This window comes from Copadichromis virginalis, linkage group LG22 (assembly GCF_057382275.1).
Source record: "Copadichromis virginalis isolate Kocher_CV1m ecotype Utaka linkage group LG22, C_Virginalis_male_GT1.1, whole genome shotgun sequence".
Classification (NCBI taxonomy): Eukaryota; Metazoa; Chordata; class Actinopteri; order Cichliformes; family Cichlidae; genus Copadichromis; species Copadichromis virginalis.
The window spans coordinates 22,137,093-22,163,757 of NC_140638.1; the positions used below are offsets into that span (position 1 = coordinate 22,137,093).

Genomic DNA, 26,665 nt, shown 5'->3' on the forward strand with positions numbered 1-26,665 from the left:
TCATCCCCTCTCAAAAAGAAAAAAACAAAACAACAGCTCACTGTTTGCCCCCAACGTAAAGGTGAGGCCGTTACAGCAAAACTGGAAACCCACAGGATGCCATCGAGCACAGACGTTCGAGAGACACAAGGTGCACGTTTCTAGACGAGGAATATATAAAAAACAAAAACACATCGAAACACAAGTGCGCGCGATCAAACGAGTCAACCGAGATCACATTCAGAGCACATGTTTTACCCATTTTTTTTATTGTTTTTTTGTCAGTCTTTATCAAAGACTTTGTCAGAGGGAGAAACATTCAGAGAGACACATTCGCAAATCTTAACAAACATACAGTACAGTACATACAATCAGAGCTAGATACACATTCTTTTCATGCAATTCAGTGGAAACATCTGAAACCCGGCTGACCTTCACCTTGAAGTTTTCCGTTTCTACTCCCACTTCTCTGTTCACCTCCTATTTACAGACATTCAACGTTATTTGAGGCCACTAATGCACCAGGCAGATTCTTAACTGGAGGTGTGCGGGCGCTGATGACACTGCATGCAAAATTATTTCTTTCTTCTTCTTTTTTTATTTTTTATTTTTTTAAGTGTCCTACCCTTGGTGAAAGAACAGCACAGTGAAGACAGTGATGCTGGACTGCTGAATTGCTGTTTTTTTTTCTATTAATCACTAGTTAAGTGGTTGAACAGGAAAAAGCATACAGGAATACTGTCCACTTACAGTAAAGCTAGTGTTGATCTTTGGTCTCCCAAAATATGGTTTTGGACTTTTGACATTTGAAGATTAAAGATTCTAAAAGAAGCCCTCTAGATATTCAGATGAAGACATCAATATTACGGGCTGTGTAGGTAGGATTTGTTGCTTGAATTAAATATTGTTAGATGAGTAGAATTTCTAGATATATGTGGCTAAAAATGGTTATGCGTATTTGTCTTCTGCATGCAGCATGAAGGGACTATTAGGCTAGCCTAGCTTTTATATTTTTTAATGATTATTAAGTGAATTAGCAGCAGCTCATCTCACTTATGTGAAAATATACTTTTGAAAAGCTCTAAATCTCGAACTTGAAATTGGCTGAATAAAGTTGTAGCTGCTACACTTTGCAAATATGGCTGCTGTTAAAATGTAGCTATGTCTACGGTGGCCCTGAGAGGTCACATGCACTGCAACTGTAGAAAACACCAGCAAAACATTAACATTTTGCAAAAGCACCACAGAAGTTGATTAAAACATAACGGACATAGAAAAAAAAATTCTGACAAAACACAATGGACACTGTAGGTACATGGTTGCTGTTAGCCGTTTACTGTTAGCTGTTAGCCAAAAACATTTTTGTTGTGTTTTGTTTGGTTTTTTTCTGTTAGCTTCTCCAGTGTTTTTCTTTCCATTTCCATTGGGTTTTATTGAACTTCAATTATTTTTTGTGTGATTTTGCACCATTTTTCATTTTTGCTGGTGTTTTATTAGGCAGCAGTGTGTTTGACCTCTCAGGGCCACTGTATATATCATCACTAAATGTCGCCCCATCAGTTGGGTAAATACTGGTAATGTAGGGCGTAAAGTATGAGCCACCTATTTAGGTTGCCAGATTATATATCTCGGTCTATTTGAGCTTTTAAAGCTAGGCTAACCCCAATGCCAACCCCAGTGCCATCTGATTAAATATGAAACAGTGCAATTCTGCAGCTGCTTGATACCCTCATAATGTTTCTGCACACAAGCTCTCTCTCATAAAGGCTGGGCAGAAAGAAAGCTCTGGAGTCCTAACCAGTGGCCTCAGAACCGCCTTGTCGTAGTCGTCATATGAAAAGGTCCTGAAGGCAAACATGGAAATCTGCAGAACATGGCTATGCATGAGACGGCAAGAGGAAGCGCGGCCAGAGAGGAGAGAGAGAGGTAGTAGTGGTTTCTCAAACCTTCTTCTTCTTCTCCACCTCAGTCTCCTCCTCCTCCTCCCTTGCATCAGAAAATGTTTAATGGAGAGTCTGATCCACGTCGTTTCTCTTCTCCTTTTGTGGGTCGTTGGCGCTCCATCGAATCTCAGATAGACAAGCTCATTTCCACACGTGCGCTGTCATGTGTGCCGAACTTGGAGCTGCTGAACCTCCCATTTGTTGACCACTGTATCCCATCATACCGCTGGTGTTGTAAAGATTCATGCCGGCCATGTGCTGAGTCATCTGAAGGGCACAAAATGAACTTTAGCAACGGATCCACTCCTCTCACAACTTTCAAAACCCCAAAAAACAAACACACACCTGACTGATGTTCCACTGTAGCTGCTGGGCTTGCTGGACTCCATAAGTCTGCTGCTGGGGTAATGCGGGCAAACCCCCAACCTGCTGCTGCTGCCCCATCATCCCACTTTGTTGCTGTCCTATAATGCTGTTCTGCTGCTGTACCATCATTCCAGTTTGCTGCTGTCCCATCATTCCTGTCATGTAGGGCGACGGCACAACGCTGCTAGGCTGAGCCGTGACACCCTGAGCGCCCATTAAGCCATTCTGCTGCCCCATCATGCAGTTCTGCTGAATTCCAATCATGCTGTTTTGTGGCACTGCCATCACCCCGCTCTGTTGCTGCCCCATCATGGCCATCTGTGATGTCATCATAGTGCCTCCCATTCCCCCCGCCTGGGCTAAAGAATGGTATGGACCATACGGGTGTGTTGGATATCCCATTTGGTTCATGTACAAGCCTGCTGAGAGCAATCACAGACACCAATAACGATGAGCAGACTATCACCGTGTCAACATCCAGATCTGGACCACATCTGACAGAAATCTTATAAACTCTTACCATGTGCAGCCATACTGCTGGCATGTACCGAGGGAGTGGAGGCGTACAGGGAAAGAATGGAGTCCTTGGATAGTTTCTTGACAGTGCCCTCCTCTGCTTTGGGTGCTGCGTCTAAGAACAAGCTCAGATTCTCAGGCACTGAGGCAGTCACTCTGCTCTGAGGCATGGTGCTGGAAACAGACTGGACAGACACAAGGCAAAGATGAAAGTCTGTCTGAATGTACGCAAATAAAAACTCAGCAGCTTATAGCATGTACAGTGTGTTGTCTACTACCGTGCTTTTTGTAGAAGAAGCAGGGGAGGGGGCTGCAAGGGAGCTGAAGAGATCCAGGGAAGAGTGTGCAAGGGCTGCGTTAGACACCACTGGGCTCTCATTACTGTCTGGAACACATCCTCCACCATTAGACACCACAGGGCTTGGAGCTGGGGCATCTAATAGAGGTAATGATGATAACAACCGTTTCAGGTATCCACGTTCAAAGCAGCTCATCTAATTAAGATTCAGCTTTCTGTCCTAAAATAGATGCCTGGCATGTTTATTTGCTTTTTAGGTGCAGACTTGCAACATAAAGCAGTTCTATATTAAGACAGCAGTTTCCTGGTGTGGAAATTTTTTGGACTCTGTGTTAGTGTAAGCGCATGCGTGCAGGTGCATAAGGCAGAATACCTAGTCCAAGCAGGTCTGTGACAGACTGGGAATCTGTCTTTGGGCTGACGTCCTTTTTCTGTCACAACAGAGAAAATCAGTGTAATTAATGCAACAATTCTGCACTGGCGAATGAGTCTGTCTGCCGATTCTTTTACTCTTCACACTCACTAGTGCTATAAAATGACTGTTCCATTAAAGTCACCACAATAAAAGTTACCAGCTTTTCTCTGCCTTTTGTTGACGCCTTTTCAAATACAGGGATTTACCTGTATTTGATAATTAAGTTCAACAAGAATGTTCTACAATATGCATCATCTGTCCAGATGCTAAAATGTTTATATCACTTCAATTCAATTTTATTTATATAGCATCAAATCACAACAGTTGACTCAAGTTGTTTTGTTTTGTAAGGTACAGAGTTTACAAAAATACAGAGAAAACCCCAAAAATCAGACAACCTCCTATCGGTGCCAACCAAGCACCTGGCGACAGTGTGAAGGAAAAACTCCCTTTTAACAGGAAGAAACCTCTGGTAGAACCAGGCTCAGGGAGGGGCAACCATCTCTGGCAACCGGTTGGGGGTTAGCTTTTTTCAAAAATCTTGTTCAGGCTTGAAGACAGGGAGTGTGGTTGCGACGATTGACTACTACTGCATTAGACTTTGGTTGCCTCTTGATTTTTTTTTTAAATCAATTTAGCAACTTAACAATATAATAAACAAAACCAAGATAACAAAGGCCAGAATGGAATCTCTGGTCTATGATATGAACATGGAATGATGCACCTACCAATTTCATCTTCTCAAATACAACTGGCTCCTTTGGGATGTTGTCACAACTCTTTTCTTTCTGCACAAAGAAAAGAAGTGGTTTTGTTTGATGACACTCAAGGTTGGTCGAGGGTAGCAGGAAAGTAAGAGAAATTCACTCTCCAAACCTGTTCTGCAGATTCTGCTGGAGACACAAGAACAAACACGTGGATCTGTTTGTGTGGACTCACCCTGAGCATCTGGATGTCAATGACTTTATCCATGTATTTCTTCTTTTCGTATTTGTCCCTAATAAAGATCTCGGCAGCCTGGTCTGTCTCGGGACGCTGGAAGCACTCGGGTAAAAAAGCCTCGTAGAGCCGTTTGGCCTTGGCATTTCCCATCTCTTGAACACACTGGGGATACCAACGGAGAACAAAATAACTGACACATTGCAAAGAAATCTAGTAATGTTCAAATGCAATATCCAAGGTGTCCTTGTTAAAGTGCGGTTATATGAAAAAGCAGGATTCTTACAGTGAGAGCTGTAGAGAACTAAAGAAAAAGTGCTGACCAAAGAAATCCCCTCACACTGAGAAGCATCACGCTGACTGTCTTGTCTATCAGACCAGACGAGATGAGCTGCATACTAAAGAGAAAGAGGCTACTCGGAGGTGGAAAATCGTCAGTTATACTGTATGTGAAAATACCAACTACCAGATAAAATAAGCATATATACATAGAATAAAATTACTAAATTACAAAAAATTATATTGTTGTTTATTTTCTATCCATCTCTATATTGCATGGAAATCTATTTTATTTAAAGGTTTTACTTTCTGAAAGATTTTCACAAAAGAAGCAACAGCTTAGAATTTTGGGAAAACAGGTGTTTTCTTGTTAACAGTCTTATGCAATGAACAATACCACCTATTTTAAAATTTAACTTAAAAATCTAAAGATATAACCAGCACATTTCATTTGTGTTGCTTTACCATAAAGACTCAAAACAGAGTCAGCCAAACATGTCTGACCATTTTAAAACAAACTCACTGATTAACACAATAATCTTATTTACTTCAACTTTTAAGTAACCAGTTTAAAAGTGAACAGTAGTGGTTTTTCTCGATCTTATGCTAAGCTAATTGATTGATTGTGATTTGGATTATATCCACAGTATACCGCCCCCCGCCCCGCCCCCCATTACACATGTTTTACTGGGTCATAATACATCCCCTTAGTTTATCCTCTATCTGAAATAAGCTGTCTCTTTAATGTGCCACTCCTTAATAGACAACCTTCTTCTGATTGGATGCCCCTCACTTGGCTTCCACAAACAGAACCCATGCCTTGTAAGCCACCTTCTAGTCTGAAATGACCATACAAGGAAATTTGAGCCAGGCTAGTGTCAGTTAAGCTAATTAGAGAAACTTGAAAAACAAACAGACAACCAAAAAACAAATAAGAAAGCCAACATTTATAGCGTTTAATAATCAGGGACAGTTCAAAATATTTAACCCAATATTTAAAAGCTTTTGGGTTTTTTAGTGGTTATGAAACTTTCATAGTGAAGACCACTGACCTGGACTTGCTCCTGCGTCCACTGATCCAGGTTGACAGACTTGACCTTGGAGATGTGAACCCCCAGGTTTCGATGGATACCAGCACAGCGGATACAGATGAAGATGCCCAAATTCCAGGATGCCCATCGTGGACCTGGAAGAGCAACGGGGGGAATGAAATTTAGAGGAGAGGAGAGAGTCTTCGCAGAGGAGCGATGCAAGGAGGTGGTGATAAGCCAAGCTAAACGTATAAAAGAGATTTAGGTTAAACAAGAAAGAGGGCTAAGTGAGTAGACTAGAGAAACATGAGGGAAAAAAACAATTAATTTTAGACCAATTATAAAGAGACAAGTCTGAAACCTCAATTATGAGTCTGAACTCAGCAGGGAGCACATCTAATCCTGTGTAAGTCATGCGGTGGCCTAACACATAACAGGATCCAATACGAGAGTTAGCCTACATAACTGAGAGGCGAGAGGAGGAGTACAAAGTCCCACAAACACGCACCTCACACACACAAGCAATCACACACACTCAGGGCCTGGATACCTGCAGGGATGATTACTCATTTGATCAAGAGCCTGTGTGTGTGGGAGCACTGTGATCTGAGCCAAACGTATGGATCCACTCAGATTTTGTGGAGACCTGTTTATTGCTTATGCTGCATATGTTTTAGCTTAAAAGCATGCTTGCAAATCTTTCTTCTATATTCAGAACATAAAAGAAATAAAAACATCATAGATGAGATCGTTATTTATTTATTTTTGCTCAAGATATGCAACCATCCTCTTTGGGGACTGCACTCAGCTTCAAAGATAATATTTGTGCTGTTCTTACATCTTTACCATATCTCCCTCCTCCTCTTTCCTTGCCTCCATCTCTTTCTGCGACTCTCTACCTCCACTTCTCCAAACCATCTCTGCTGTGAGTCCCTGCAACCCTGCTGCCACAGGTCTGTGCACTGTGGCCTTCACGCCACTAGGGGGAAGAGCAGCTTTTCGATTTGGATTTCTCCTCTTCTGGCAGATAAAGGCATTGTGCAGAGCTTAAGAAAAGGCCATTCTATGCAAATGAAAGGGGAAGTCGAGTTTGAGAAGGGAAAAACATGCAGCGCCTTCCTCTTTTCCTCTGAGAAAAACACTGCAATGAATAGGCTCCTTCTTGAATCCTACTAGAATTCTGTTTGCACTATTAAGAGTTAGTTTTCAGTTTTCTCCATCTTTTTAAACTGCGAATCACAAATGCAAAAAACACCATGTGCACTGGTCTTCCTCACTGTCTAGCTGCAGCATTAGCTGTCTACTGGCTAATAATAGTAGAATTACTCTGCAAAGCCTGCTTAGCCACTGTACACGCCGACACAGACACAGAGAAAGACAGAGACGCTGTCAATAGTGTTGAAGTCCCTGAACACTGGAATTAGTTTGTCCTTCTCATCTCTTATTCTAATGCTCCCTCTGTGCTCTAGCCGCCATTTCTTATCTTTCTCACTACGGCTGCCTCCCTCATGTTCTCCTTTGTCTGCTTATATCTCTTTCACACCAGTTCCATTTCTTCCTTTCTGTTTATTTTCTGCCCTCATGTTTTCTGCGATTTGTGGGAATGCTTTTTCCATTTGCATATTGAAAAGTTTCTCCTTTTTTTTTTTTATAGCAATGCACAGTTTTGACTGATGTCTCTACAAAAAAATAGGCGAGTCTATAATAACAATTAGATCAGCTGTCATGAAACATAGTTTAGGTGCTCCTGATGTTCAGAAGATGAATCATAGCTGACCTGACCTCTTCTCAGTCATCATTATGAGGCTGATGTCTGTGCTTTTAGCTGAAATGTCTTCGAAATTATGGCATGCGTTACAATAGCTTAACTTTGCTTTAACAGGCAGAGCCCAACCACTATACGTTTGTATTTTGTCCCTTTAGACACACAAAACATAGATTTCCCTAACATCTGTTACGTGTAACTCTTTGTTTACTCATTTGGCCTCGTTTGTCTGACTCTCCTTGGATGGTTGTTTGGTTGTTATGTTGCCAGCAGGGAAGCTGTAGAGTGCCGTCTGGTAGACAAACTATGCAATGTAAATCCCCAAAAGTTGATTCTGTCATCTGGACGTAGCGTTTTCAGTGGGAGAAACGTTTCATCACTCATCCAAGTGACTTCTTCAGTCTCAGCTGACTGCAGGTTTCCCCAATCTTATAGACACCTACAGGCCAGTGGACACTCTTTCAATGATAAGGATGTACACATCCTGGACAGGGAGGAACGCTGGTGTGAGCGCAGAGTCATACGAAAAGGGAAAGACCATCTCTGAATCGAGGAGGGGGCCTAAGGTTACATCTTTCGCCATCTTACAATGCTGTGATTCCAGCCATTCCCCAACTCTGTGAATGGTACTCACGGCCATGGATCAATTGTCTTTGATCAATGAGCTTTGATCAGTGGTTGTTGATCAATGGTCATGAGAATTTGCATAATTATGATGAAGGTGCCCTCCCAGCCCATTGTTCCTTCAGTGGGCTGGTTTCAGTGATTTTGCAAATGTACGGTTTATAAGATTGGGGAAACCTGCAGTCAGCTGAGACTGAAGAAGTCACTTGGATGAGTGACCAAACGTTTCTCCCGCTGAAAACGCTACGTCCAGATGAACAGAATCAACTTTTGGGGATTTACTTACCTGGATGATATGCAATGTAAACATTGATAAATTAGTCAGGTTTGATCAGGAAGTCATAATGTGTAAAATGACAATATTCTGTTCAAGTAACTCAAAGTTGGTGGGTCCTTAGTAAACAGAACCCACTTTGAGCAGCCAAAAGAAGAAGTTTATTGGTGTGGCCCTTTACAACAGTCCCAGTTTCTCATGTCGCCCCTTGGGAAAATTAATTCCCAACCCCTGCTTAAGGGAGGTAGCCAGCCACCTATGTGACTGGAGCATGCATGTCCACTAGTAATTGACAGTGAACAACCTCACACCTTTTCTTTCTTGATTAACGGAATTACACTAAAATTCAGCTGTAATTTCTATTTATTGTCAATTAGGGAACACTTGTCCTCGCTTACTTCTGTGTTACACTGTAACACAACTCAAAACCGCACACCCCTCTGAAACCCTAAGATGTAACAAACGCCGTAACAAACTACTGGAGTGGACATGAGGGAACGGAGAAATATGTTTCTGTCATGGCTGGTACAGCATTCAAAATAATTAATAACACATAATGCACCATGCACAAGCATGAATACTAGTAACAGTGTTGGCCACTTACAGTGGCTTGCAAAAGTATTCGGCCCCCTTGAACTTTTCCACATTTTGTCACATTACAGCCACAAACATGAATCAATTTTATTGGAATTCCACGTGAAAGACCAATACAAAGTGGTGTACACGTGAGAAGTGGAACGAAAATCATACATGATTCCAAACATTTTTTACAAATAAATAACTGCAAAGTGGGGTGTGCGTAATTACTCAGCCCTCTGAGTCAATACTTTGTAGAACCACCTTTTGCTGCAATTACAGCTGCCAGTCTTTTAGGGTCTGTCTCTACCAGCTTTGCACATCTAGAGACTGAAATCCTTGCCCATTCTTCTTTGCAAAACAGCTCCAGCTCAGTCAGATTAGATGGACAGCGTTTGTGAACAGCAGTTTTCAGATCTTGCCACAGATTCTCGATTGGATCTAGACACCAGACAGGTCAGGGATAAAGTTATTGAGAAATTTGAAGCAGGCTTAGGCTACAGAAAGATTTCCCAAGCCTTGAACGTCCCACGGAGCACTGTTCAAGCCATCATTCAGAAATGAAAGGAGTATGGCACAACTGTAAACCTACCAAGACAAGGCCGTCCACCTAAACTCACAGGCCGAACAAGGAGAGCGCTGATCAGAAATGCAGCCAAGAGGCCCATGGTGACTCTGGAGGAGCTGCAGAGATCTACAGCTCAGGTGGGGGAATCTGTCCATAGGGCAACTATTAGTCATGCACCGCACAAAGTTGGCCTTTTGCAAAGAAGAATGGGCAAGGATTTCAGTCTCTAGATGTGCAAAGCTGGTAGTGACATACCCTAAAAGACTGGCAGCTGTAATTGCAGCAAAAGGTGGTTCTACAAGGTATTGAATCAGGGGGCTGAATAATCACGCACACCCCACTTTTCAGTTATTTATTTGTAAAAAATGTTTGGAATCATGTATGATTTTTGTTCCACTTCTCACGTGTACACCACTTTGTGTTGGTCTTTCATGTGGAATTCCGATAAAACTGATTCATGTTTGTGGCTGTAATGTGACAAAATGTGGAAAAGTTCAAGGGGGCCGAATACGTTTGCAAGCCACTGTATGTAGGTCATAGGCTCTACAAAGATTCACCACAAAAGTCCAAATCAGCCTTTACATGCTAAACCGATAAACATACCCAGTAAAAATCAGCACCGTCACTGTTAGCATCTTGACGTTAGCACTTAGCTAAAAGCGCTGTTATACAGTTCAACTGAGCTGCTAGCATGGCTTCAGAGTCCTTTTTCCATACACTGCCTGTTATTTTTCTCCCCTCATGCGAAGATTTAATCTGCTTCCAGCTGGGTATTATGAATGTTTGGAGTCATGGTCCTCAGGTGTGCACCCGAGTGCGCTGATCCGGTGAGCCGGGGGAGCAGAAAGAGCACACAGATGAAGGCTACATTTAAGGCAGATCACACCTGCACACCACAGAGAAGCAGCCTTCTCTTGTTCCAATCAATGCTATGCTTGAGTAAGAACCCATATGCAGTGCGTCTGTCCGGCAGCACTGCACACCTACAGGTGCTTTGAACAGATATACAAGGAAGTAGGTGGAGGAGACGTCTAAAAAGGGAAGAAAAGATTGAACCAACGATCCCTATGAATCACTTTTTCTTTGTGGCTGGCATCACAGTGAGTGTAGACTGCTCCACCGTTCACCAGCAGCAGTGAATACATGTCCTCTTTTCTTGATGTGATCAAAAGAGCAAATGCCAACATCATTTAAAAGGTCTAATTAAATTCTCCAGGTCTGACTAATAAGTCCCTTTCTCAGTTTTTACACGGAAAAGCATCCAAAAGCAGAGACAACTGATGAATCACCCTGGCAAAACTAAATAAATAATTAAATAAAAAAAAAGGCTGTGGTCATGGTTGTGAAACACGCAGGCTGAAGCACATTAGGGGTGGAGAAGGCAGAGCCACAGCGAGAGCCAAAAACAGAGACAAGCAGGAGGGGATTTTTATAGTCATCAAATGGTGGACTTTAGACGTCCTGCTGGGGTGTAACGGGGGTATGACGAGCAGAGAGCGCACACAGAGATCTGTAATGAACTTCGCTGTCATTTACACACACGTATTTGAATGCTTTTCCATACCATTTCTGGCGACTTAGTCATTAACTTCTCATCTTAAACACATCTCTGTTAAAAACCCTGTCTGAATCCTTACAGTTACAAACACACAGGTGCACACGTTACACAAATACACTGGTCCACCGACTCTCACACACATACACACTTGTTCATGAGCAGGTACATATGGTCCATTAGCCTACATCCCACAAGGATAAATGGTGCTCTCTGCATGTACCCAGTTAATCCCACGGAGCATCTCAGCCATCAGCGGCTCCCATGCCCTGCTCCGCCGCCACACAAAACACACGCTCATGCATACACCCCTTTGTCCCTTACTCTCTAGCCCATTAGCATCTAAACCAATCCAGATACCCTGGAGCCACCCAGTGACCCAATCTGAACCAAGCAGATGGAACCTATTGATAATTTACAAAAGGCACACCCACCATCTGTGTTACCATGCAAACATCATGACTGTGATCCTGCAGGTGAGTAATTGAGGTCGAACAGTGTTACATATAAAAAGATGAGTAAGGTAGTCCAAATTTTTAGTCCTGCTTTTATGTCTTTTTTAATCTTATTGCCCACATATTGTTTTTATCCCCTGAAATGTTATAAGGTTATTGTGCTGAGTAGTCATCTGTGTTATTTGCTTAGCTATTAGAGCAATCCCCTACACTAAGATAACCACTATCTATAGAACTAAAACGCATCCTTAGAACCAATTTATCACCCGGTGAAACAGTAACAGCACAATTCATGTGACATAACTTACCTTTGAGGAGCTCACAGCTATATGATTTTTAGGTTTTTAATAACTGCTCTCTTTAAGCTGCTCCTGACATTTTGTCTGCTTCCTGTGCGGCCAATTCACAGATAAAAAACCCCAGCAGACTGACGTGTGACCTTATTATACTTTTGTGTGTTTTTCCTACATGGTTGTATAAGGCTGAATCACCAATCAGTCCAAACGGGCAACTCAGGGGCCACGAGAAAAGTCGTGTTTAGGATAGTCTTACGGAGGGGCAATATCTTTATGTTTTATCCTATAAATTGTTACAGTGGTCAGTGCTCATGTTAAAAATGGCCAAAGTTTCAATGTACAAGAACTCTCTAAGAGCCCAGCTCAGCCTCAGACTGATTTTCTTTTCACTCGTTCTGTGTTTATACACCACTTTGCATTTAATCATTAATCTCTGGCTCTCCTCCACAGTGTATCTTTTGTCCTGTGTCTCCATCCTCTCACCCCCAGCCAGTCATGGCAGATGGCTGCAGCTCCTTGAGCCTGGTTGTGCCGGAGGTTTCTTCCTGCTAAAACGACACTTTTTCCTTCCCACTATTGCTTAGCGATTGCTAAGCTGGCGCTTACATATTCAGCATTCTTAAAGGGATAGTTCACACCAAAAGCAAATGTATGGGTTTTTCCTCTGTTTTGATATTCTGTGTTAATAAAGTTAACTAGTTTTGGTGATGTTAGCTGTGCCTTCTTTTCATTATAATGGAAATACATGGTTAAAAACTGCTTACTAACTCAACAGTAGCATCTTTTTCCAGAAATCGTGACCCATTTACTCCAAAACACTACGGTGAGCAGTTTCTGGTATGAGTCCTTTTCTTGGTAAGGAAGCATGCAGCTGACAACATTACAGCTCAGCTGAGGAAGGACTCCCTTAATGTTTACATCCTGTCACGCTGTCACTAGCACGAGACGCGTGTGTCCTCCTGCGCAGTGATACGATTTGCAGGTGTAAAAGCAGGATCAGGGTTGTTAAAAAGGGACCCAGCAGCTTATTTGTCCCAAAGCCCTTTGCAGCTTAATCTGGCCATCGCTGTGTATTAGAGAGTTGTGCGCACAGCAATGTAGCACGGTGCCACCCTCTCTCTGGTACTGAGGCTCTGTACTTTGTGCCAGCCAAGGACACACGCGCAAACAAACACACACCGACACACACGTCCAATAACCTTCTTCTCTGAATGGAAATCTCTGCTGACTTCTCATTGGATGAGATTAAAAAGGGTCCGAGGGGAGGAGGGGACTGAGAGCTCATGGTAGAGGTAGACAGCCTGGCATCATCAGGTGATATCACCACAGCAACCAGGGCCCAGCATGAGTAAACACAAGTACAATAGAGACAATAAGGGAGACATGCTTTTATGCTCATTCAAACACACATGCACACACATGCACGCACATGTACACAGCCCCTTGAGACTGAAGCCAGAGGTTGAAGTGTTGACTACATTATGCACCCTGCCTAACCCTCTGCCTCTCCCCCTGTCTCTTTATTATTTCCTGGCAGTATTAAGGATTTACTGGAGGGGTGTGACTTTATGAGGAAGTGGTAGAAATAAATAAACAAATAGCACACAAAGTCATTCAGCCCAGAGAAACAGACAGAGACAGGAAGTTTGCGGCGCACAGGCAGTAATCTACAGTCGGAGAAAGAGATATTGTTAAGCGGCGCAGTATATAATAGACAGGGGAATGTCTGAGAGTGCTGCTGTTGTGTGTTTGCATTCGCTGGAATAAACACGTTCTTGGCTCCATACACCACACCACTTCCTCTCTGATCATCCTGAGAGAGGGAGGGAGGGAGGGAGAGAGGTAGGTGATGAACGTGCAACGGCAATCAGGTGCAAACAAGATTAGACCAAACCCCATCATGAGCCATATGGCCAAAAATAAAAAAGAAAACCTGATAAGAGAGAGAGGGCAGGGGAGGGCACTAATGTGCTTGAGGTGTGCACTTGTGCGGCTGTGCACGACTCGAGTGTGTAGTCTGGAATCTGTACTTACAGTTTTGAGAAATGCACTACTCAGCAAAGAGGTAAAAAAACACTCTCTGAGCATCAGCTCAGATCACAGAGTCAGCCAGGACTTTGTAACCTTTCAAAATAAAAGCTTTTTATAACAAAATAATATTTGCTGTTCTTTAAAACTGTATTCATATTTACTGGAAAATTTTTTATTTTGGAACAAAACATTATATTTTAAAAATCAAAAATAATAAGATCTGGCAACCTGTCCAGGGTGTACTCATGAATCACACAGTCACATGTCAGTCATTTTCTTTAAACCCATTGGTGGTTAATTCCCTTACTCGCCAGTGGTTATTTTTCCTGTTGTGACCACAATTCAAATTTTTACTGTCATCCCACGGTCACTGCTCGTCACATTGCTGCAAGAGCCTTCCTGTGTGGACACCCTTTTAGCAAATTGTACAAAGATTTTGTAATGTGTGAAATCTTGACAGAAAACATGTTTTTGTTCGTGTGTGTGGGTGTGGTTGGCAGGGATGTCGAGCTCTTACATTGAAAATCTAAAGAGTTCACACCAAGAGAGCCTTTGTGACCATGATTTTAATATGCAAGAAAAAGGAGAAACGTAGTAGTAATCAAACTTGTGTAGCTAACTTAAATACCCTTTCTCTCTCCACATGTGCCTCATTTGGGAGTAAAAAGTCATAAAATTAGCATCGTATTAGCATCACATATGCAAATATAATCTTCTAAGATATCATTTATTCTCTGTGCTTCTGAAGTCTGCGCCTTCAAACAGTATGTAAATAAGCTGCAGGAGCCCAATCATACTGTGCTGTTTTCAAACTGTCCACTGAGCAGTCACGAGTGTGTTTGCCTGAAGGCGAACAGCATCACTTCTAAATATCTTGTTTAAAAGAGCACCCAAAGGCAATAGGAACATTAACAAAACCCTGCGTTGTTGTATTCATAGATCTGGTGACTTATTCAGTTTAAATACAACTAAGACCTTGTGGTCACATGTCATCTTACTAAAGTAATGTACAAATGTGTTTTAAAAGGAAAAAAATGTCTATCACAAATTAGATACAGTATTAACATCCTCCCAGGACAGATGATGTGCTGTACTGACTTGACAGCTGGAACTGATTTTTTCTAAAGCTTTAATTACACACTTGAACTTGTATAGACTTAGCTGACTATACAGTTTAGCCTATAGATGTTAGATTTTTTTTATTCAGGCAAAACTTTGCATAGAATTCGGTATTATTATAAAAAAAGGATACTAATATGCTCACTACTAAGTCTGTGTTTTTAGTCTTGGACTCTGCTAAAGTAGCTTTGCATGAATCAGAGTTCAGAATAATCCTTATTTATCTTCATTTAGATCTTCCTATGTCTGAGACAAGCCAAATCTGATTGGTTGCCCCTTGTAAACAGAAGATTGACCATAAATTCTCTGCCTGAAAATACCTTGTTGATGTTGGAGGTTTGAGGAGAATGGCCAGACAGATTTAATGTTGAAACACAAAGAATCACTCGTTACAACCAAGGTATACAGAACAGCATCTCTGAAGGCACAACAAACTTTGAAGCAAATGTACTTCAAACCACAGAAGATCATACTGGGTGTAAATCCTGTCAGCTGAGAACAGGAAACTGAGGCTACAATTCATACAAGCTCACCACACATGGACAACAGAAGACGTAAAAATGTTGCCCAGTCTGATGAATCGAGATCTCTACTGCAATATTTGGATGTTAGGGTCAGAGTTTGCTAGAAACAACATGAAAGCATGGATCCATCCTGCGTGGGGAATATTTTCATACCAACTAAGCATCGTTTAAATCACCACAGCCTACTAGAGTGCTGTTCCTGAGCATGTCCATCCCTTTATGACCCCAGTGTGCCCATCTTCTGATGGTTGCCTTTAATGTTTGCCAAGTGGTCAGTAATTTCGCATATATAGTGAATACTCCCATTTTAAACTGGGGTCTGTCTACAGATATCATTCTCAAAGTTTGTATTTACCAAGGGTGTCCTCCTGCGTTACAGTGATTTGTGTACACACAGCGCTTCCTTTCAAACATTTAGAGTCAGTGATGTTGATCTCGATAAGCCCAACACCGGCTGTATGCTCTACAGAATCCACCCACAAGGCCCACACAACATGCATGTAAACAAAAACATTCCTTTTCCAGAAAAATATGCAAGAGCTCTTTAACTAACATAAGGAAACAGCCCCACGGCCTCATCAACTTGTTGATGGCTCATCCGAAAACCAAATAAAGAGCAACCTTTGAATAGTCTGTTTGTTGACTCAAGACTCTGACTGAGTGTATTTGCGACCAAAACACCAGTGTTTACCCACCCCTATGGCAAAAATAAAGGTTCAAGGCCTCCTTGAGGCTACACACAAATGAACACACAGAACACCTGACAGTCTGATTATGGTGATTCAGTGTATAAAAAGACAGCCTGGCTCCACTACAATCAAGCAACTCAATAAGTCTCCTTGCTATATAGGTAATCACTGAGAATTGCAGCTCAGTGTTGTAAGAACATTGCAGTGCCTCTTTGTTAAGAGTTGGGTTTCACTGCCTGCTCCCAGTCTGCAAGAACAGTGTGTTCAGGGTGACTCAAAGTCAGCACAGGTGCCTTCAACTCCATCTCTGAGCGGCGATAGCTGGAGTCATTTTCACTAATGAGCGCATTTTCTCACTTCATCCCGCCACGCAGTTCTCACCCTTTAAACCCTTTTTAGATCCTATTACTTGAGGTAGCTTGGCATGATGTAACTGCATGCCATGCTCCAGCCGTGTAAGGATGTGGCTCCACGTCTTTGCACCATAGTACAATGCAATTGGCCGAGGGATGATGAATGCAGTGCAGCATTTTTTTTTCCAGCGTAGTAAACGATCAAAGAGGGTCGATTCAAGCGCCGGGCGCGCGCCTCGGGCACAAAACCCGGGGAAACATGACCCTGATGGAAATCACCTACCTTTCGATTCACAGTCAGCGCAGTATTTGTTCTCCTCCAGCGCCAGTAAAGAGTTGAGGACAGCCTGGTATCTGTCAACGTCTTTCACAGATTTGCCCGTCATCATCCTCCTCCACCACCACCACCAACACAACAGTTCCTGCGGTCTGTGCCGGCTATTGCCAAACGAGCCCTTAACAAAAAAAAAAAAAAGGAAAGTGTGAGCACGGGCGATCTGCTCCGCCGTCCCTCTTCTTCCTCTTCCTCGCCGTGGAGCGCAGAGTTTGCTTCACGACGATGGGATGATTGCCTTTCAACCAACCAGCATGCGGCTTATTCGAGGTGAAAATACCCCCAATCAGGACGAAGAGGATGCCATGTGATGTCTGAGATTTAAAATGTGATGCTGACTTTGAAGCACATCTGTTACCTATCACTACTATATTCTCTCTGTGTGTGTGAACCCCCTTCCTCCGTCTTTCTCTCTCCCTCTCTCTTCCTCTCCCTCTACCTCACTTTCTCTCTCTTTCACACACGGACAATATCTGTAGAGTTAAAAGTTATGTTATGAGCAAGAGTAATCACTACACTTATTGAGAAAAAACTTTTTTAACGACCATAGGTTTAAATTATTTGTCAAGGAATCTTACAATTTTATAAAGCAGGCTTTTAAAACTCCCAATTTATCAATATATTGCCCATATCGCCATCGTGTGGTCAATTATGGGAAGATTTTGTTGAGACCAAGAATTTGCGGTCCTCGGTTCCCCTCCAAGACGCCAGAGGGCGGTAAGATAAGCAGCTGAACAAAAACTGCGTCAAACACACCCCTAAAACTGTAGGAAAAAATGGGTTTCTTTCAAAATAAAGTGTATTATCTGGTGTTATACATAAGAGGCTACATTTGTCTAAATATCGGCAACAACAGAGTGTAATTTTAAAGGCTTTTTATTCCTCATTGCACCGTTTTCTTTAGTTTCAATGGTTTACTCGCGAATTTCCCGCAATAAAGCTTTTACTTTTAAGTAAGACCGGAAGTTCATGTTTCTATCTCATGACGCTTGATACAGCGAGAGCGACTTAAACAGGCGATTACGGAAATAACTGCTTAGCCCGAATCAAATAAATAAAGGATTAATATCGAGTGCACCACCTGTGTAAGCCCGTAACACCCGTCACAATGTCCAGACAAGCCAACCGGGCAACAGACAGCAAGAAGATGGTAGGCGACTCCCACAGGATTAATGGCAACATAGCAAGCTTAGCTAGCAGGATGCTAACCGTGGCTGTAAGGCTAAATTAACAACTCACTCATGTCTCTGAGCTGAGCTACTCGCCAAATTATGCATATTTATCTTGCACGTGTGGCTAGGTACAAGAGGTATATTTGTACCTGTTTAACATTTATTTCACTGTTGCTTAATGCCGGGTTTGGCTTTGACAGGAAGTGGAGCTACAAGCTAAGCTATGACAACAAAACACAAAAACACATTTAAAAGCTATTTCTTAAAGGATTTTTCAGTTGAACGTATATGAATTTGCAATTTATTAACTGAGCTGACTAAAACTGTAATATACCTTTCTAAAAACGACGCTAAAACACTATTTTCCAAGCAGGTATCGTAGCTCCTGTGCCGTGACAGGTCATTCATGTCAGCTGTGGCTATAATCTTAACAGTTATTTTATGGTCATAGCATTAGATCTGTATAGCTTTTAAAGTTTGGTGTGAAAACTGAAAGATCAGCAATAGAAAAATGTGCCACATATTAATGAAACGTTATTCAATCCTAAGCTGGCATCAAACGTTAGTTCAATTCTAGGAGCTGCCCTGGGACGATCTGTTTAACTTCTAGATGTTCAAAAATATCCCATCCCCAAATTATTATTTAACTTAAAAATTTTTATATAGGCTTTTCTTGCTGGTAAAAAGGTTGTCATTTGTCCAGATTTGTGTGTGGCAAACATAACATGTGATCTGTGTGGTTTCTGTTGGTTTTTTGTTTGTTTGTTTTTTAGAACTCGGAGTTGTTCACACTGACTTATGGGGCCCTGGTCACCCAGCTTTGTAAAGACTATGAGAATGATGAGGAGGTCAATAAACAGCTGGATAAGATGTGAGTACTCTTTCAAGCAGGATTTTTCCTGTCTTTGAACGAACCATTTGCTCCACATACAGCAAAGGCATTTTTTTTTAAAGCACAACCGACAGACATTAGTGCTTCAATTTGTGACCATTTAAATAACAAACTTTGAATTAAGCTCGAGACTTGCCAAATCCTCTTTTGGGGCTCACACCCAGCTGTCGGTTGAAAATTGTGTAAATACTGTTAAATGCACTTGCTGTGTGAAACAAAAAAAGCATTACTTAATTAGAAACACAGAAGGTAAACTTTTCCATCACTTAAACAGTAACTAGGTACTTTATGAGGTACACCTATTTGCTGCCCTTCAACACAAATTCCTAATCAGCCAATCACACCTCAGTTCATTTAGGTTATCCTGTCTCAAGCTGTTAGGGAGGCAACAGTAACTCAAATAAGCACTTGTTCCCACCAAGGTATGTAGAAGAGCATCTGTGAATACACGGTGTGTCAAACACTGGGATACAGCAGCAGAAGTTCAAAAGCACAGCGCTTTTTCTGTGTTAGCTGGCTTGACACAGTCGAAAGCCCCAGTCACCGAAAATAGCCACCACAGTGCTTTTTACCACCTTTCTGTTAAGCTGGGTTTCTGCTCTGCTATGTGAATGATTACATAAAAATAGTGATTTTACAGGTCATGTGACTCTTCTTTCACACAAAGTGAGTATCACCTACTGCAATAAGAGACAGATCCTCAGATAATGATCATAAAATGGTGATTAAAAATATACCAGTAAAATGCACCATTGTCACAAAGAGAATGCTACTGAAGAACATTAATCTTGGGATTTATTTCACACAGCGGTAAATAAACAGTTCCATGTGCTGCTATTTATTTTAAAGGTGACTGCGGCACATTTGAGCCTTGAATCTTTGAACTAGTTCCATTTAAACATTAAAGGTTTCTGTTCTGTAGCCTAACAAAGGAGATGTGGAAATCATTTTACTTTGTCAGCAGAGGAAAGTGAAATGAATGTTTTGTTCTGGTAGCTGCAATTCCAGCAATGTAAAAGAGATTTGGCACCAAATTAAAAAACCTGTGCGAACATGGTCCATCCAGCTTATTTTAAACTGAAAATTGGAACATAACCTGGTCAGGTCTTCAGCATAAGTTACCACGGTGATTTAGCTAGGTAAAAAGAGAGCCACTTTTGTGACACAGAAAACTGACTTTTAAGCTCGTAAAAGCTTGATAAGCTATTAAATAACATGAAGGCATGGATCAGTCCGGCATCAAGCTGGTGATGTAGTAATGTGTAGTGTATCCATCTTCTGATGGTTTTTTCCAGCAGGATTAAGTACCATGTCCCAAACCTCAGATCATCTCAATCTGATGATCTGAGGTCAAAACAAAGGCACCCTTTGTTTAATTTATAGTTAATAAGTTCATCTATGTACCATTAAGTATGTGCTATCATTCAGCCTGTTTAATTTGATACATTAAGAAACATAAACCTGGCTCTTCTGGTAGATAATTCCAAGCCGCTGAAACTCACTACATAACTGTTATGATGTGCAGGTGTGCATCACAAAGCCATAATGCAATAAACACACAATTTATAACATCATACATAATTTTGAACGTATCACAGGAAGTACAATGCTGATGACAAGGTATTGCCGAGTATTCTGTACATGAGTATTTATCTGTAACAAAGTTCAGTTCTTCTGTCTCGCATATGTTGAGCCTGTGGTTTTCAGTGGATGCTCTCAATCATGCATCCTTTGGGATTTTTGAAGCCTCTTGGGTGACTCTTTATAGCTGACAGCTTCATTATACTCTTTAAGCGTTTTCCTATTTTCAGTTCATAACATAGCTTGACACAAAATGGAGCAAAGACGTAGTCTTATCGGATTTCATTTCTTACACTGCTGCTTCTCCTCTTGTAAGTTCTTTGGATGGGGTCTTTTGAAGAAGCAAATATTTAATATTAAGACAGAAGAATCTTAGGAATGCCAAGCAGGAGACAGTACTCCCCCAGAATAAATGGTAAATGGCCTGTATTTATATAGCGCTTTACTAGTCCCTAAGGACCCCAAAGCGCTTTACACATCCAGTCATCCACCCATTCACACATACATTCACACACTGGTGATGGCAAGCTACATTGTAGCCACAGCCACCCTGGGGCGCACTGACAGAGGCGAGGCTGCCGGACACTGGCGCCACCGGGCCCTCTGACCACCACCAGTAGGCAACGGGTGAAGTGTCTTGCCCAAGGACACAACGACCAAGACTGTCCAAGCCGGGGCTCGAACCAGCAACCTTCCGATTACAAGGCGAACTCCCAACTCTTGAGCCACGATCGCCCCAGAATAAGATTAAGACAAAATGATTGGTTTCTAACTTAAGAAATTTAAATTATCCTGTCATGCTGACAGACCTTTGGACTGGATGTACTTTGTTTCTCTGGCTGTGCGGTAACCCTGAGCTGTCAGGACGGGGCTCGTCTTACCTGGCCTTAGAAGGCAGTGAATCTGCACTGCCCAATCTGCCAGATGCCATCCAGCTGGTTAGAGACGGACCATGTTAGGATTGGGATGCATCCATTGGCTTCAGACTCTGCTGTTAGGTTAAGTTGTCTGGACTCTTTAATCAGAAATGTCATTATTTGGCAAGTATATGAACCAAAAATATTTTGAAGGATTTGAAGCTGTCTGCCTTGGCTTTACAGTTTGCCGCAGGTTAGCCTGTCATTTCCCCCCAACTACTTTTCCTTTAATATAAAAAGAAAACATGACTTTGTCTCTTACCCACTTCTCTCTCTCTCTCTCTGACGTTCTGACTTCCACAGGGGTTATAACATTGGTGTGCGTCTGATCGAGGACTTCCTGGCACGCTCAAGCATCGGCAGGTGTCAGGATTTCCGAGAAACAGCCGATGTCATTGCTAAGGTAACTGGAAGGTTCCAGGCCAATCAGAGCATGACCATGGACTTCTCCCAAGATAGACAGAGGGAAATAGGAGAGGGAGGAAGGGACAGAAGGGACAGATTAGAGGGAACATTTCTAATAAAACACCCTAACACAGGATGGGTGAAAGAGTGTCAGGATAAGGGTAAGGGGTAAGTAGACAAGAAAAGCTCAAAACACAGAATGAAGCATATTTCTAAACTTTATGCTAAAATCACATTCGTGTGAGTGTGTAGAAATGATCCGATGTGAAATGTGATGCAAATTCAGTGAAACATCTCTGGTTTGCCATCTTTGGACTTTTATTTTGAAAGAGAACCTGTTAAGCTTTTCCTTATTTTCTCTAACATATTTGCTGTTGCTATCATAGACGCTCACATTTGTCATGGCCAAAGTAACAAGTTAAGAGTAATCCCTATGAACCAAAGGCTCTAAATACTGGCTGTGAGCACAGAAACCACACCCACCTGCTATTCAAACTTTCTGGTAGTGAGCGGCAGCCAATTAGAAGGTTACAGGCCTTAAAAGGAACAATTTATTTATTTGTTTATTGTTCGTGTAGTAGATGTAGTGATGTGCTTTACCAAGGCCCAGTATAAGAAAAATAAGAATTATTTTCATATGTGAATCATGCATAGTTGTTAAAATAGCTGGAAGTTAACAAAATGGGTCTCTGTTCAGCTTTGGCAACAGGGCTGCATAACTGAGTCTGGTTTTATACTAAGTCACCTGGCTGTCAGTTTTTCCATATGACTTCCTTGTGACAAAAGGACACAGACAGACCAGGAAGGCGGCTCTCGGGCACGTTGAGCCTCTTCAGTTGCTTTCGAGGTGTTACATCTGCGTGCAAAGGGAGTCATTCCACAGATGTAACAACACTCCAGCTCAGGGACCTGGCTCGTGGTCATGAAGAGAGAGGTCAGCTCTGTAAATGGAGGACCACTATGGGACAGCGGTTTGGAAGGTGCAGTGAATGACTGCTTCAGGATATCTCGTGACCTCTAGCTAAACTCTGAAATCACCTCAGCAATTCTTCAGTTAAATAGACGCAGAAGAGGTCTGTTATGTGGTCACAACAGATTTTCTACAGCTGTGGATCATATTTTCATTATTATTCTATGGCTAGTGATGTTTAAAAACTGGAATAAGGACAGCAAACATTTTACATATGAGTGCAAATCTGCCCAGGCCAGCTTAATGTTGGAATTGGAGCGTGCAACTGGGATTTTGTTTGCGCCATTGAAATTTTATTTGTCAGAAAATGAGAAAGCCTGCCGTTCCCTCTATGAAAAAGTGATAAAGAAGAACAAAAGCCAAAAAAACTGATGACTTTATCAGAAAATATTTGTAAATGATTAATGTTTTTTTTTCCCTTTTTCTCCTCTGTTGTTAATATTGGGGTCTTCATTAGGTTGCTTTTAAAATGTACCTAGGAATCACCCCAAGCGTGACCAACTGGAGCCCTGCAGGAGATGAGTTTTCCCTTATCCTCGAGAATAATCCACTGGTAGACTTTGTGGAGTTGCCAGATAACCACAGCACACTCATCTACTCCAACCTTCTGTGCGGCGTCCTCAGAGGAGCCCTGGAGATGGTAAGATAAACCTCAGAAGTTTTAAGGTGCCGCGTGTATAGGATGTATGGAAAAATATAAAGAAACAATGGTGATATGGTTCCAGTGCACAGTTACATTTAGTTTATGCCGTAAAATGATGGCATACATCTTTAATGATGTCTACTACCAATTTTATTTTGGATTTCCTCTAATCCACACAGGCTCAAACAAATACATATATAAATACATTGGTAGAGTTTATTTAAATTGGTTGGTTTTCTGGCACAGACCTGGCTTTTAAGTGTAGTCCACAAATTTCCAATAGGGTAAATGGACTGATTCTTATATAGCGCTTTTCTACTCTCCCAAAGTACTCAAAGCGCTGTATACAACAAGCCACATTCACCCAATCACACCCATTCTCACGAGCACTTTCTCTACAAGTAGTGCTTTCTAACTACATTCACACACATTCATACTCCGATGGATGCATCGGTTAGTATCTTGCCCAAGGATACTTGACATGCAGACTGGAGGAGCCAGGAATTGAACCACCAACCTTCCGATCAGTAGGTGACCTGCTCTACCTCCTGAGCTACAGCCCCCCCAGGGTGGAGTTTTGGGAAGTTTTCAGAATGTTAATGTTGGCCAGCTTTATCCATTCCAACACCAGTTTTGTTGTGTGTTTGGGATCATTGTCTTGTTGAACACCCAGCTGTGTCCAGCCTTCAACAGTCAAGATTTTGATTCTAGGTGAAATAGAAAAATTTCGAGATAGTTGTCCTCCTTCACTCGTGCATGATGCTCCTTTTTTTTTGCTGCCAACACCATACTTGAGTAGGCGCCGTGCTCTTAGATTTGAAAGCCTAACACATCTCTTGTCATTGTGGCCACATAGCTCAAACTTTGTCTTATCTCACATTATACTTTTCTTCCGAAAGCTGCTTGATTTTGGAGCAGGTGCTTCTTTCCTGGTCAGCACCTTGTCAATCTATGACAATGTAAAACTTGCTGTGGACATAAAACCTGATGAACATTCATGCCCATGATGAGATACAACTTCTGACCACAACTTTAATAGTGGAAAATGAACAAATGAGGATAAAAGTCTGTCTTCCTTTTTGTTTTTTTTTTAAAACAAAATCTTTATGAATGTGGTTTAGGTCCAGATGGCGGTGGATGTGAAATTTGCCCAGGACACTCTGAGAGGGGACAGTGTGACAGAAATCCGCATGAAGTTCATTAAGAGGATTGAAGAAAACCTGCCTGCGGGAGACGAGTGATGGAAACGCAGAGATCACCTGCATCCCACAGAGGGAGGACTGATTTAAACACAGAACACTTTCACACTTTAAAAGATGAACACGATTCACACCATCAGACCGCATGCTCAACTTTAACAGGATGGTTACTTTTCTGGCAACATAACATCTCTATGAGTCGATGTGAGCATAAGAGGCTGATGGATGATTCACTAAAAATACCTGAATCGACTCGTAGCTTCAGTTTGACCATTTATTTGTTACTAACCCATGTTTAAAGACTCTCATTGACATCTTTTTCTCATGAATAAAGTGTTTCGTTTATTTTTGATCGGCACAAGGCGAGTAAGTCTTATGCCAAGTTTTTCTTTTTTTTTTGGTTTGTTTGGTTTTTTTTGGTCTATCTTCTTTGTTTTTAATGAAATCACACTTTATTGCTGCCAATTATTTGGCATGTTAATTTATGATGATGTTCAGTAAAAGTGACATATTTGATGCGATGCTTTTCTCATCCATTTATGAGATTTGAAACCTTCTAACATGCCTGCTTGGGGACCTTGAACACTTTAAACCAAGCTCTTTCTTACACAAACACACTAAATGTTTCAGTGTACTGTGGAAGTTATTTCTTTGGAGCTGTTCTGCAAAGGCAAACAATAACCGACCTTAATTTCTCTCTTATGTTTGTTCAGGGCCCATAGAAGCAATTTGCATGGGTGCAGAAAAGTCACCAGTTGGGGCTGTCACACCTGTGAATAGCTCCCTTACAAGTAATGAACAGAACCTCTCAGTCAGACCTGCTGCACACCTCATCAATAACTTAAAACACAGGCGGCCATTCATGAGATGTAGCACATGCACACACACAATCTATCTGTGGTTCCACATTTGAAAGGAAGAAAAAAAATTGGTCTGGCTACAATGAGAACATTAGCAATATTTTCTTAATTCCTCATTTTTATTCATTTTTTTTATTGTGTAACAGAACAGCAAGAGTACCAAAGTCACGAGTCTGCTGAAAGCACTTAGAGATTGAGATTGTCAGATAGGGATTTCCTTTTGGAGAAATCTGTCAGCCATTAACTGCTGGAAACCTCGAGGCCCTACACATTCTTATTTTATAGCTACTAGTGCTATTACATGAACCCATGACAAATTCTGTTGACTTGAGGTCAATTCTCCAAACAGCCACAAGAGGTTGCTGTGTACATTAGCTTTCCTCTGCGGGCATGTGGTTTAAACGATGTACTTTTTTTTTTCCTGCCAAAGATGGATATATTGCGGTGTGGGGGTGTACATTCCCTTACTTGTGGGAGTACTGGCCGGATCTGCAAGAAAACGTAAATAATAAGGCTCTATTTTTTTCAGATGGTGCTAATAGCTTTGATCTGGCTCGAGATGAGAGAAACATTGACAACATACAGTCAACTCTGTACTTTATAAGATGTATTAGGGAGGGATTTCTCATTATTATGCATTGTCTGAAGCATCTGCCTACTCCCGTCTGGGGTAGCGCTCATTTAAAAGGATAAAGAATGGAAAGCGGAGGCACCACAAGGGCCAACAATAAACTCGGCAGGCCATTAGGCGAGCACTCAACACATTACGCGTGCGTATCTATGCACCCTGTAGGCCTGTCATGTGGATGTTGGATGTAGAGTATTTCAGGAAATCTATTTTTTGGGTGGTTGTGTGCAGAAGCTTAATGTAAATGACTTGGCAGGTTTGGAGCTGGACCTGAGGGATGCATAGACAGCTGGGTTTGTGTACTTGTGAAAACCGGTATCCCTCTGCCATATGCTTACAGGAATTTACCTTGACAAATGCATACACACATGCTGGTCACGGAGCCCAAAGCGAGGATGAATTTATTACCGCCGCAGCACTCTCGCGTCGGTGTTAATGCTTTCTAGAAGGACCGATCATGCAAACAGTC

The 26,665-nt window shown here is 41.8% G+C and overlaps 2 protein-coding genes across 5 annotated transcripts; one reads left to right on the plus strand and one right to left on the minus strand.

Annotated features, from left to right (window-relative positions):
- Nucleotides 1-632: 632 nt before the first annotated feature.
- On the minus strand, nucleotides 633-21,497 carry smap2 (small ArfGAP2). 3 transcript variants are annotated; one of them, XM_085445513.1, is made up of 10 exons: nucleotides 21,456-21,497; nucleotides 16,879-17,050; nucleotides 5,788-5,921; nucleotides 4,457-4,621; nucleotides 4,246-4,305; nucleotides 3,476-3,533; nucleotides 3,083-3,240; nucleotides 2,809-2,989; nucleotides 2,268-2,710; nucleotides 633-2,189 (listed from the first exon to the last, which is right to left on the minus strand). In XM_085445513.1, the coding sequence occupies exons 2-10, from the start codon at nucleotides 16,982-16,984 to the stop codon at nucleotides 2,064-2,066; spliced, it is 1,431 nt and encodes a 476-aa protein (XP_085301639.1). In that variant the 5' UTR covers nucleotides 16,985-17,050; nucleotides 21,456-21,497; the 3' UTR covers nucleotides 633-2,063. The 3 variants fall into 3 exon arrangements, with proteins under 3 accessions (XP_085301639.1, XP_085301640.1, XP_085301638.1); XM_085445514.1 differs by lacking the exon at nucleotides 21,456-21,497 and having other exon boundaries at nucleotides 2,268-2,707; nucleotides 16,879-17,324; XM_085445512.1 differs by lacking the exon at nucleotides 21,456-21,497 and having other exon boundaries at nucleotides 16,879-17,324.
- trappc3 (trafficking protein particle complex subunit 3) lies at nucleotides 17,874-25,229 on the plus strand. 2 transcript variants are annotated; one of them, XM_085445517.1, is made up of 5 exons: nucleotides 17,874-18,079; nucleotides 18,875-18,972; nucleotides 21,795-21,894; nucleotides 22,683-22,876; nucleotides 23,324-23,413. In XM_085445517.1, the coding sequence occupies exons 1-5, from the start codon at nucleotides 18,038-18,040 to the stop codon at nucleotides 23,343-23,345; spliced, it is 456 nt and encodes a 151-aa protein (XP_085301643.1). In that variant the 5' UTR covers nucleotides 17,874-18,037; the 3' UTR covers nucleotides 23,346-23,413. The 2 variants fall into 2 exon arrangements, with proteins under 2 accessions (XP_085301643.1, XP_085301641.1); XM_085445515.1 differs by lacking the exon at nucleotides 22,683-22,876 and adding an exon at nucleotides 24,631-25,229 and having other exon boundaries at nucleotides 17,883-18,079; nucleotides 23,324-23,506.
- The last annotated feature ends 1,436 nt before the right edge of the window (nucleotides 25,230-26,665 follow it).

Excerpts from the sequence above, each read along its gene's own strand:
- smap2 (XM_085445513.1), bottom strand. The coding sequence starts at position 16,984 with ATGATGACGGGCAAATCTGTGAAAGACGTTGACAGATACCAGGCTGTC. Across the intron at positions 5,922-16,878 it reads CGCTGACTGTGAATCGAAAG|GTCCACGATGGGCATCCTGG; the intron begins GTAGGTGATTTC and ends TTGCTCTTCCAG. Across the intron at positions 4,622-5,787 it reads GGACGCAGGAGCAAGTCCAG|TGTGTTCAAGAGATGGGAAA; the intron begins GTCAGTGGTCTT and ends TGGTATCCCCAG.
- trappc3 (XM_085445515.1), top strand. The coding sequence starts at position 18,038 with ATGTCCAGACAAGCCAACCGGGCAACAGACAGCAAGAAGATG. Across the intron at positions 18,973-21,794 it reads AATAAACAGCTGGATAAGAT|GGGTTATAACATTGGTGTGC; the intron begins GTGAGTACTCTT and ends TGACTTCCACAG. Across the intron at positions 23,507-24,630 it reads TCAGAGGAGCCCTGGAGATG|GTCCAGATGGCGGTGGATGT; the intron begins GTAAGATAAACC and ends AATGTGGTTTAG.